This window comes from Poeciliopsis prolifica, unplaced genomic scaffold (assembly GCF_027474105.1).
Source record: "Poeciliopsis prolifica strain line A6 unplaced genomic scaffold, Auburn_PproV2 SCAFFOLD010, whole genome shotgun sequence".
Classification (NCBI taxonomy): domain Eukaryota; kingdom Metazoa; phylum Chordata; class Actinopteri; order Cyprinodontiformes; family Poeciliidae; genus Poeciliopsis; species Poeciliopsis prolifica.
In genome coordinates, this window is record NW_026562385.1 from 2,305,305 (window position 1) to 2,318,051 (window position 12,747).

General features: G+C 36.5%; 1 protein-coding gene across 1 annotated transcript; it reads right to left on the reverse strand.

Moving 5' to 3' along the window:
• Positions 1–10,103, reverse strand: timp2b (TIMP metallopeptidase inhibitor 2b). Its single transcript, XM_055036188.1, has 5 exons — positions 9,741–10,103; positions 1,626–1,726; positions 1,433–1,541; positions 1,186–1,310; positions 1–1,101 (listed from the first exon to the last, which is right to left on the reverse strand). The coding sequence occupies exons 1-5, from the start codon at positions 9,868–9,870 to the stop codon at positions 904–906; spliced, it is 663 nt and encodes a 220-aa protein (XP_054892163.1). The 5' UTR covers positions 9,871–10,103; the 3' UTR covers positions 1–903.
• Between the last annotated feature and the right edge of the window lie 2,644 nt (positions 10,104–12,747).

A 12,747-nucleotide genomic window follows, 5' to 3' on the forward strand; every position in this document is an offset into this window, starting at 1 on the left:
CAGCATTTACATTTTAATAGCCAAATGTACAAAAAAACGGTCTGAGCTGGACATGCATGCAAACATCTTTTGCCTCCAAAATCCCATGTGAAACCAGCACAAGATATCACATTGCAAAACACAGAAAAAAATTATACAATTTTATATTAAAGTCAAGTGACAACTCAACTATTTAAATTCTTTTCAGCATTTATGCAAGAAAAATGATTGGTTACAAAACCTTGATATGTAACGATCCTAAAGGTTAAGTCAGACATTTAACACTGATCTCATTTGACTTTTTAATACAACATTTGTATATTAAAGTAATACATTTGTTTTTCCACATTTTTATCAGTGACATTACTTTCCAAAATAATGATCAGAATGTGCGCTTCTTTTTATAGAAAGTTTGAATAAATGTGTCACTTGCCCATTGAAAGTGTAAAAACTAAAATGGTTCTCAAAGTGCATTTTTCTCTGTTCTATCAGGTGGGCAGGGGGTTGAGAGGCACTATGAACTTGGAAAACCGTGAGAAAAATTTCAAGTTTCTGAATGCTGCATTAAACATTTCCATCCCACTTTAAATAAAGCAAAATGAATTCATTACAGATGAGAAACACATGAGGATGAATACTATGAAATGGTAAACTAAACAGATTATTTCAGCTGGAGAGAATAAGTGGTTGATGAGGAAGTGCTTCAAAAAAGACTGAGGTGGGGAAAGGTGCAGAGTTTTTCATAACATGCAACCTGAAGTAATTAATAGCTTTCCTCTTTCCAGAGCTCCCACTCAACAATTAATAAAAAAGTCTACAAGGTTTTTTTTTATTATTATTATTATTATTTTGTGTGTGTGTGTGTATGTGTATGTAAATGTGTGTTAGAACATTTAGTTGGCAGACTGTTCCATAAAAGAGGAGTTATGGATCTTCAATGTCCAGGAAATCCTTTCTGGGTGGCACGCTGCCTCTGTACCAGGCACACGAATCATCGCTCCTTTTGATGCAAGCGAAGTGTTTGGCTTGCTCCCCGTTCACTGTCTTGTCAATCACCCAGTCTGTCCAAAGGCACTCTGTCGGGCTGTTGATCATGCAGGGGATGGAGGTGCAACGGACGATCTGAGGGTTTCAAAGGAGACTGAAGTGAGAAAAAGCTGCTTTAAAAATTTTTAAGTTTATCAGAATAAGGGAAAAGTTTTGTACCCTGCAGTCACAGCCGGTCTCATAGCGTTGAGTCAGGCTCTTCTTCTGCATGGCGCTCAGGGCTTCCCACTGCTCAATGAAATCACACAAGGTGATGTGCATCGTCCCATCTGTCTCCAGTTTACCTACATTGAGGGAAATAATGTAGAAGAAGAAATTCTCAATGTCAAAAAGGGACATACAGATCCATTTTGAACAATGTTTCAAATATTAAAACACATAATTGGAGATGAGGCAAACATAATACCAGTGATGAGGTACTCCTTCTTTCCGTTAGTGTCCAGAGTCACTCCACACACTGCTGAAGTTGGTGCAGTGTAGATGGCATCAATGTCCTGAGTGGGACCTTTGAACATCTGATGATTCAAATTGCAAAAAGTATAAAAACTATAATGATCATTTGTAATTATAAAGAGAATCAAAGCAGTTTGCCCTCATACCTTGATCTGTTTGACATCAAACCGGATACGTTTGATGGGATTCCCATAGACATCGTTGCCGCTCTCAACTTCCTGCATTCCAACAACCTTTGCCCTGATAACTAAACAGACACACACAGCAACCCAGATGAGCAGATTTTATTTCAAAGGACCAAAAAAATGACAATGCTTGGCTAAATGTGAACATTATTTTTTGTCCCTTTTCAACAACATATCTAAAGACATAATAAACATCAGTTATTTGGCAAAGGAAGACAAAGGAGTCAGTTCAGATCAAAGATGTATTAAAGTGACTTGAAATCTGACCTCCACAGATGCTACTCATCTAATCTGACAAAGCTGGACTTGCAAAGAAGAATAGACAAAAAAAAAAGAAAAGAAAAATAATGTCTATATATGCAAAGATGGTAGAGACATAGCCCCAAAAAGTTGTACAAGTAATTGAACTTGAAAGTTAATTTTATAAATAATGAACGTAAGATGACCTCAATTCACAAAAAAGTTCTGGTTACTTACAAAAATATTAAAAGCATCAAAGTTTGTTTGTAGAGTTTTAAGTAGCGTAAACATTCAAGGGGCATAAACACATTGTGTATCTGAGGGCTCACATGTGCCAACTGCTGAGAAGACAGAAGCACATGAGTATTTCATCAGCTGCAGTCAAAGAGAGGAATGTTTGCCGCCTGCTTGTAGGTTCTCAGGCCTCGTTAGGAGGAAGCCAGTCAGCAGTCTTTGAAAAGCTGAACAAAATATCTTCCCTTTTGCCTGCCTGCAGGCCTCTTTCTATCAGCCGGCTTTGCCATCTGGATAGAGGTGCTGACGTGCAAATCAAGCACTTCTTTTATTTTTTTAATGCATGTTGCCTCAGCTCCTCCCTCGTGAGCTCAGAAAAAAAAAGAAAAAAAAAAGCAGGAGCTCATACCCTCAGCACAAAATATGGCACCAACTGGAACCAAATACCTCTGGATTACCTGCATAATGCATAAAGTATTACTGTAAATTCCTAACACCACCGCAAAAGGAAAGGGCTTACAGTTTACATTTTTAAGAGGGGGAAACCAGCGACAGAGTTAATGCTAACCAGATGTTCTTTCTCAAATTCCAGTTTGGTCTTTGCTTTCTCAAGGTGGCAGCTGCAGATTTCCGTGGATCAACACTTACCTACTGCTTTACCAAATAACTATTTAAACCACGCTGTCTCTCATAAGCGAGCCAAGTTTTTTTTTTATTATTCCAAGTTTGTTGAAAACTTTGTATTTTGTTTTTAAGTTTGTTTGTTGTTGTTTTTTTAGCCAGACGGCAATCATTAAACTTTTCATTGTACCAAAACAGGGCTTAAGAATGTTTAATGATCTTATTTTATGTTTGCTCTAAGACGTCAGCTGTTATGGTGCGTTTAGACTCAGGTTCTGCTCTTGACATTGTAGAGAGTAGTGTGAAGGTATAAGGGCAGAAGCACAAAGGCTTGGGGGTTGGTATTAAGAGGAGTATAATCTTTGGTTGGCCAGATCTGATTCAACAGGAGCTTCTCAACCCATACTTTTATTCAACAGCAACAACTCTTACTCAAGGAGTTCAAAGTTCTATTCTCAGCCCAGTCTTGTTTTCATCATTTGCCATCTCTATGAAATGTGTTGTTCCTTTTCATCATTTTAAGAATGATAGCCAAATCTTTTTTTCTTTATTAATAAAATAACTAACAATTTCTTGAAGCCGTCAACCGTACGACAGAGTGGATGACTTTAAATTCCCTGTATGTCAAAGTTTCCAAGAGAGAAGTTCTTGCATGTTTGGACTTTCTTCACAGCCTTTGTGATCCTTTCACTTCACACAGTCAATGTATTATTGTAGTTTTGGATCTCTCCTTTGAATTAAAAAAAAAGATTAGTTCTTTTTAGAGACAAAATAGTTATCCATACATTTTTAAAACAAAAACTAAATTTATTTTAAACCCACTAACAAGGGCTTAGATCACTAATCTCCTGAAGGTTGCAGAAAACTTTGCCACTGCTCAACAATTAAAAAACAAATGGGACTGTATGACTCAACCGTCCTCACAGCAATAACTTCCTTGTAAGTACATAATAGAATTTATTACGCTGTAAGATTCTGGTTGACAACAATGTTGAGACTTTTCATCATCAACACAAAGCAGTTGTTTTTAGCAGACACATTAACAGAACATCGAAAAAAGCATTGCTCACGTCGCCCATTAAAATATATCATGTTTATGAGGAGAAAACTATAGTTTGAAGATTTCCTCCCCAGATGTTCACTCTCAAACCCATGCTGAGGTGCTGAGAAACACTTGGAAGTTTTCTGCCCAAGCAGAGGATTATTGATAATCCTCTTTTGCTCAAATGTGCAGAATTATTCAGATCACTGTTGGTAAAGCAAAGTAGGACGGATGCAAAGGAAAACCATAATAGAAAAAGAAACTGGAGCATGAGACTAAAGGGAATAAAGACAGAATATTGCAAATATGTGTGGGCTGCAACTTTTTTTTAATTTAATTCTGATGTAGTGTATTGCAAATTAGGCTGAGCTATATTATTCCATCAAGATTAAGAATATACCCCTGTCCTCACACCTCATTTCTATTTTAAAGTAATCTGAAGTAAGCTCAAGGCTTTATCATACTTTAAGAGATTTTATGTATAAATCAAAACAAACTAATTAGTTTACCATAATATAGATTACAAGTGGCATTTTTTTTCCTCAAGTCACACTGTATCTTGCTTCCTCAGGGTTTAATCAAATACACTAATTAAAAGAAAATTTCCATGGCTAGCAATGATTTTTCAAAAAATATTAGAGATAATTTCAGACTTAGGGTTTAATCGGAAATTTAATTCCTTTCTGTAGTGAAAATATGGGGTTTCAATGTAATTTTTTAAAACCAACTTTGTATTATTTTGAGATTAAAAATTGTGGTAGAAAAGGTAAAAAAATTCAAAAACAATTCCAAGTTTCCAAAACACTTAGGCAGGTCAACAGCTTAGCCAAGGAAGATTGTGTTGACTAGATTCTATCAGACGCTCTTAGATTTTCAGCACACAGCTGAACAAAGAAGTTGTCCTGTTATAGGAAACTAATGGTTTACTTGTTTTACTCAAGTTGAACATTGATGAGCAAAAAGAAAAAAATAAATAAACCAAAAATTTAACCAGCTAGATGATCAGTTTTTTTTTTGTGTTTTTTAAATTTGAGTTTAATCATGAATTAATTATGGATTGCTGCAATGCTTTTCCATATGAATAAGATCATTCAGATTAAGGAGCTTTCGAAAATTGATAGGAAGGAGCATTTAAAATTTATGGACAAAGATCCAAACACAAAGCTTTTGATTATATCAGCATTGTAAGTTCTTAAAATACCTACATCTTGAAGATTTTGGGATTTTTTTGAGGACTAAGACTTTCATTTGAAATGCCTTAACGTCTTGGCAAAAACGTTTTGAAAACCACTAGAAACAGAAATATGATGAAAAAAAAAAACCCCAACTTCAACTGCATACTTTCCTATCAACCATTTCAAAGTAACATGAAATTAGCCAATATCATCATTCATTTTCCTGGCCCGGTTTGTTTTTCGTACCTAAAGGTTGGGTAGGGAGAATGCGGGAGGAAACCCACACAGGAACGGGAAGAACCTGCATGCATACAATGTCCGCTTTTGTTCTGGAGTGACAATGCAAACCATGTTGCCCACAGTAATCACCAAAAACTATAAAAATGTTTATTTCATCACTTCCATACCACATTGCCCCTCCCACCATCGTTATTGTTGCAATTGATTGGATGTCTTTTACTGGTACATAATTTATATACATCTCTCCTTGGATATGACAGTTACTGAAAGAGGCTGACAAAGCCCCTTACAAGCCTGTGAGGTTTACAAAACTGGGAACTGAAGGAAGCATTGAATTTTCCAGTTACTCAAACAATAAACATAACGTTTAGCAAAATGGCATTGTGGTTATGGGAGTGGATAAAAAAAAAAGGAGGCGAAAAAAGGAACATGCATGTCATGTAATTGAACCTGTTTTCCTCTAAAAAGCCACAAAGGCTAAACAAAAGAAATATGAAAAACTCAAAAACAACTCTTTCAGTTTTGTGTGAGCATATAAAAATACAACTTTTTTGTTTGTTTTTATGACACAAAAATCCCTATGCAAATTAAGTTATTGAGTGTTTTTTAATGTATACTTTTGTTTTAAACAACCCTCCTTATCAACATTAGGCTAAAATGTAATTTGATCAAGCTAACAAAAGCTCATTGAATTCATCAAACATCCAAGATAGATAAACAAACACATCAGTAAGTGGCAGTAACAGAAAATGTTCTCAGAATTTGGACAGACTGTTTGTATTCTGCTCTTTATAAAATAACAGCAATGAGATTTGAAAGACGTCAAACCTCACACAAACAGTTTTTGATGCCAACTCACAGTTACAACTGAGCCTACTCTGCAGACTGATGCAAGTTTTTAACTCGTTACAATTGAGTTAAATAAATCAATCGTGCACTGTCTCCCTCGCTTCACGGGTCCAGCAAAGAAACATTTTCCATACATCACAGTAAAGTCATTTAGAGGTGGAAGAGTGGAAACTGAAAACCCTTTTCAAGACTTGCTTTTCGCAGAAAATGCAGGGTTGCCCAACTTGACTGCGTGAGTCAAGTTGGGCAACTGTTCTGGTAATTTACAATTACCATAAAAGTAAAAAGAATAAAGCATGACAATAATAAACTAACTCTGAACTGCCCTTTGCAGATGTTACCAAGTGGTTGCATATGTTGTTTTTAAAGGCAAGTCTCTCAACAAGTTTCCTGAATAAATCCAGTGACTTATTGCTTGCAGGACGTGTTGGAGAGTCGAGCAGCTTCAGTGAGAGGGAAAGAAAGAAAGGAAGTAAAGATTTCTGGTTTCACTGTCAGCACTGTTTGCACAGCTTGAAGAGATGTGTGTTTATCTGGGAAGCAAAGTTTAGGCCCAGTTCTACTTTCATGGTCTCAAATGATTCACCCTCCTTGAAGAAAAGGGAGATGAGGATCTGTTTTTTTTATTTTAAATGCAAAAAAAAAAAAAAGTGCATAATGAGGACACCATCTGGCTCCTGAAAATCTTCTGCCTCAAGCAAAAAGCCAGGAGATGGATTTTCATTTGTCTGTAATGTTTTGATACATCCTCAGATAGGATAAACAGACAGGGGTTCTAGCTAAGCATTTAGTTTGCTGTAATAGAGTAAGAATGACACACTCCAATAAGAAAATGTTAACAAAGCTTCTAACAAGGACTGTATCAGTGGATTGTGCCTCTCATTACTGTCACTTCACTGCAGTAGTTCATCTTCCAGTGAAATTGTGATGAAATGTTTCCATTTCTCCATTTTTTTAGGGTCCTCTATACAGGATGTTGAGCAATTGGTGTTATAGAATGTTCTGCACTGCTGACATTCTGGCCTTCCCTACATCTTGGCAAATTAAGAAATTTGAGATTTAGCAAATCTGTATACCAAGATAGTTTTCTACAGATACATTACTCTCAATTTTGCATCTTCACATAAAAGTTCTACGGTTCACAAAGTGGACCATGAGTCAAATCAAAGCACTAAGAAAATTCATAACCCTTCTGTTTAGAGAGTTCGACCTTCCAGACTTTTTAAGTTTATAATTTTTTATTTTTTTTAAGGGTCTATCCATGGTGCTGAAGCTGCAGCCGAGGTGTCAGCGTTAGTGTCATGTCAGGACCTGACTTCGGAGACTCTGATTCAATGAATCAGTCAGGAAGTTCACGTGACTATCAGCATCTTGGCTTAGTCAGAACTCCTCACTGTCTGGGTTTAGAAAAAAAACCCAAACAAACTAGTGCCTTCCAGAGACAATTTTGTTGGTTTACAGCCGCAGGTGTCAATGGATTTTATGAGACCAACAAAAAAATTGTGTACAACAGTGAAATTAAGGGAAAATGATACATTGTTTTCAAAGTTTTTGACAATTCCTCTTTGGAAAACTGCTCAGACTCAATCATATTGAATATGGACAGACTGTGAATTTATATTGGTAGTTGGGCAGATGCATCATAAGAGACACAAAAATGCTATTGAGCAAACCATTTCCTGTCGCAGTTGCTTCATGATTGTAGGATTGTTCTTGTAACAGATGGTTAAACTCACCCCCACATTTAAATGTTTTCTTTCATAAATCCTCTACATTTAGCTCCACTCATCTTCTCAGCCAATTACTGAAGAAAAACATGCAAACAGAATAATGCTGCCATCACCTTGTGTGACAGTAGTGTCTTTAATGTGATGTCCAGTCTTAGTGTTTCACTACACAGCCTTTTCTGACCAAAGTAACCTTTGTCATTCAAGAGCCAGATTGTTCCGACAGTAGCCTTTGTAAGTCTTAGCACAGAACAAACAGTTTATACTTTTAATGCAGTGGTTTTTAATCTGGTCCTCAGCATCTGCTGTCCTGTATGTTTTAGAGGTTTCTCTGTTCCAGGACACCAGATTCCTACATGGCCTAAAGAAACTGCAAACGGGGAGCTTTCCTTCAACAATTTTTGTCTTCTCACGACTTTTCCATAGGTTTGATTTGTGGAGTGCAAGGGTTAGAGTTGACCAGTTCACAGGCACTTACGCCCGAGTCACCATTAGCTTCCCGCCCACATCACTGGCTTCATTTAGGGGTACAAGTGTAAGATATTTTTATTGGTAATTATATGGTAATTATATAATGTTTTGCAAACATGCAATCATTTACATTCCGTTTCACCATGATGTACTACTTTGTGTAGCTCTGCCATATTAAAAGTCTATTAAAGTTACTAGAGCCTGTGGTTGACAAAATGTATGAACACAGGAAACTGTAAAAACAGCATTCAGAACAGATTTAAAATGTTCGTACTGCAAGTAAAAGCCAATGACGTAAGAGTTGAGATGCGTTTCTTTTATCGACTCACAATGATTAAACATGACTAACTCATTTCAGGAAGAGAGAGGGGGCGAGGGCTCACTTAAAGTCAACAGGTAGCTAGGTTGATACCTGTAATTAGAGGTGTTGGGTTTTTCCCACTGTAAACCGTATCCAGCGATGGCAAAACAACCATTTCACACACTGGAACAGTCACGGATTGATGCAACCACGTAAAGAAGTAAAATCGTCTCCGTGCGACATTCTTTGAAGTATTCGCCTTTTTGATGTAGCAAAAACTGGGCTCTATAGTCTGAAACATTCATGCCCTGTTCCCCCGCTATCAAACTGCTCCATCTAAACGACAAAAAGAAAGAAGCAAAACCAGGTTTTCGTTGGCAGTAAATTCTTCAGGAAAAAAAAAAAAAGAGAGAGTTTCTTTAATCTTCAGAGTCAAGGAACCCCATGGCTAAGGAAAAATCACTAAATGAGTTCTCTTCTGTATAAATGCCACACATCCAGGCTGCTATGGAGTAAGGAGAGAGTGGAGAGGGGTGGGCAAGGCGGGGGCGGGGGGCTCAGAAACCCTAATTCAAATAACAGCACAAGCTGGTCCCTGTTAGCTCAAGGTATTTCTTAAAAGGAAGAAACGAGGAGTGTTCTGTAAAAGGCGAAATGTTTACTTCACCTTCGGAAAAAGAAAGAAAAAAAAAAAGAAAGAAAGAAATAGCCAATAAGGAATCTTTCATATGTTGCCAAAATCTCTATGTTTGCACAGAACACCAGTGGGAAATACTACAATATGTCAACGTTTTCAGACGTCAGAGATGATGTGTGTGCTATATAAACACAATTAAGACAGAGACAAGAAATGTGGTAAAAACTTTTCAGGACATTGGCGGTATTTCTTTAAACTTTACCTTAATCTACTTTAAACTTCACCTCCTTCTATATATATATAAATAAAAAGAGAGAGTGCAGAAACCACAAATTCAATTCAGGATTGAGGAATATCAACAGATGATGAGCTGGGTAAAAGGGGAGGGACGTGGCAAGAAAACTTAATCCTCCTACATTTTTACCGTCAATAAAAAGTCAACATTCTTTCGAGAGACAGTGGACGACTTATGTGCAACACAGACGAATGCATCTTTTGCGTAACAGTTTTATTAAATATTAGCCGTAAAGTGAACTCACCGACGTCGGAGTTGCAGAATGCCTGTTGAGGATGCGCAGGGGAGCAGCTGCAGGCTTCTGCCATTTCTTCAACGCGCCACAGAAACAGGATCACCAGAGCGACCAAACAGCTGTTCATTGTGCAGCTCATCTTGAAAAACCTTCAACTTACAAAGAGGGTTTAGAAGAAGCAGGATGCGCAGTGGAGAGTACCCTGTGAAGGCTGGAGCCTAACAAAGACGTGAAATGATCCCCCTGCTGCAGAACTGACGGTGCAAACTGACTGTCAAAAGTAGGAGGCGGCGAGTGGAGGGTCTTTCCAGTTTGCAACGCCGATCACACTTGATTCCTGACTGTTTTCCACGAGAAGAAAGGCGAGTTTTATTTGCAGGCGTCAGGCTCCGCCTCTTCTTCAGGGCGGCGAAGCAGAGAGGTCAGGGCCTCCCAGTTTTTCACATGTGAGGGCGAACTCCGTCAGCTCCGATCTGACGTACGTCAATTACACGAAGAGGCCGGATAATGAAGACACACTCCAACGTCTGGCCTTCTCCTTTCTTACATACATAAACAGAATGAAAAAAACTGTATTTCTTAAATCTATGACTTCTTGAACTAAACTTAACCTCTGTCCCGTAGATGACTGCCTGGTTTGGTCTCCATGCTTCTGTAAAAAAAAAAAAAAAAAAAAAAAAAAAAAAAAAATATATATATATATATATATATATATATATATATATATATATATATATATATATAATAAATAAATAAAATGAAATAAGAATCTTTGTGCATATATTTTTGGTCATCAACCTGAGGTGGAAAGCATAAGTTGTCTTTTTTTTTGATACACAAATAGAATGACTAAAAGCTGTTATGTTTAGGTTTATAACGATTGATTAGAAATTTTAAATTGGTTTGCATTTCTTTTCAGATGTTTTCAAATAAAATTACTAGGAAACAGAAGCAAAAAAATTGATCCCTTTTGTGAAATTCTAGGTTCCTTCACACCTGAACTTGAACTGGCAAAGTAAATGTTTGCTGACGTCACTGCCCTTTTAAAGAACGAGTGTTTCAACATGAGGCTCATACGTTTTTTAGAAACATTTTCTTGTTCATTCATTCTCGTCAAAATATTTTATTTTAAAAACCGACTATTCAAATTTGCTTACTAGTCAGCAACCTTTAAGGAAGAGCAGTTGAGCAACATTGTTGTAAATCTGCTTAGATATTTGTTTTCTATAAAACAAATAGAGAAATTTAAACACACTCATCAACAAAAAAAAAAAAGAAGAAAAAAAGTAGATATGATTTCTGACAATCTCACACCCTTAACCTGTTCTAGTAAAGTTTGTTCTTTCATGATGTGATATTAGTGTCCATATTTTGATAAGGTGCTTTCGACATCATGTTCACATGCAGTGAAAGTGCAACCATTAAAATGGATAGCCATTGAGAAGTCTCATTGAATTGTGTGTTTATCTTAAATGTTCTTGAATCATTTAGATTTGTTGGATTTGTTGGATTTTTATGTTTTCATTCATGTTTATCAGAAACAGATTTCTCCAAACTGCAAATTAGTAAATTTAAGTACAAACTGGTTTTTTTAGGGGAGTGAGGGCTCAGTTTTTGGTCGAAGCTGGATGAGCAGAAACTAAGTTTGAGATTCCCTTCATATTTAAAAATGTAAAAGTATGCCGCAACTAAAGATAAAAACTAACCAGAATTCTCTTATTCTGACACCCTCCAAACCTTAACCGGCAACAATGCGTCATCCCTCGTGACATCACTGCCCATATAAGGTAAGGTTGAGGGTTTTTGAGCGCATGGGCAAATATCCTGAAAATAATGAGATAAAACAAGCAAATACATCAATATTGTCATCTAAACTCCTCAAAGTTTTTGACATGTGTTTATGATAATATTCTTATATCCTGTATTTTTTATTTATTTATTTTATTTTTATTTATTTATTTTTTTGTGGTGAAAAATACAGGAACACTTTTGAGTTGAAAAGAAGAAACAGCGCCTCTTACTGATACAGTATTTAATGTCTGTCTAAGATAGCATAGGATTTTTTTTTTCTGTTTACTTTTTTTTTCATAATTTTAAACCGAAAAAGAAAATCTAAATATGTGCTTTTATTTTTGACGTCATTGAACAAAGATAAGTTATTTTCTTTTTTCAACTTTCTGAAGATTATAATGGTAAACTATTCACAGACCATCTGTGCACATCAACAAAGACTAATACTTCAAAAACAGTAGTATATCTTTTAGGAATTTCAATTGCTTGTTTTTCAACTTTCTGCAACACCCAACTTTGCAGCATTGTGAACATTCATAAACAGAAACAAAAATAGTGGATTCAGATCCTTTTTATTTTTTGTCCAACTCCATTTGTTTTAGGGGATTAAAAACCCAAGTAATCCTTGTTAAACCGAGAGTAAACTGTGTCTAAACACGTGTTATTTTTGGAAAGCTTAGTTTCACAGGCTTGTTGATTACTGCCAGAACGGTTAGTGGAAACAACAAATTACTCGGATAGAGCCGGTTTCACAACATGAAGTAGGATAAAACATGATAAAGCGTGATAGTTCACGCCCCAATCTAAAGAAATTAAAGAGCAGCGGAGAAACAAAGTTCTTAACATCCATTCATTCGAAACACATTTTCAAAGGCTATGCGACTCGACCAATTCCCAGTGAGATTTCCAAATGGGGAAGCATAACCAGACTGGCACAACTGTAATTAGCCCAGGACATCACAACGAACTCCAAGCTACATTTGAACCATTGCAGGTTTCATTATGTGACTTCAGGTTTCAACAGTAGAGACAGTAGAAACAGGAGAGCTCTGAAAACATGAACACATTAACACGACATTGATGGTGTGATGGTCTGAAACTGTTATTTTCTCAGAAGATAGCAGCTTCCTGTTAGTCATAGATCTGTTCATTCTGCTCTGAAGCAGATTTAAAAGGAACAAAGACACACACACACAAAAAAATAAATGACCTGTACTTGTCTAGG

Coding starts and splice junctions, on each gene's coding strand:
- timp2b (XM_055036188.1), bottom strand. CDS start 9,870: ATGAGCTGCACAATGAACAGCTGTTTGGTCGCTCTGGTGATCCTGTTT. Junction 1,542..1,625: donor TTGATGTCAAACAGATCAAG/GTATGAGGGCAA, acceptor TTGAATCATCAG/ATGTTCAAAGGTCCCACTCA. Junction 1,102..1,185: donor AGACCGGCTGTGACTGCAGG/GTACAAAACTTT, acceptor TGAAACCCTCAG/ATCGTCCGTTGCACCTCCAT.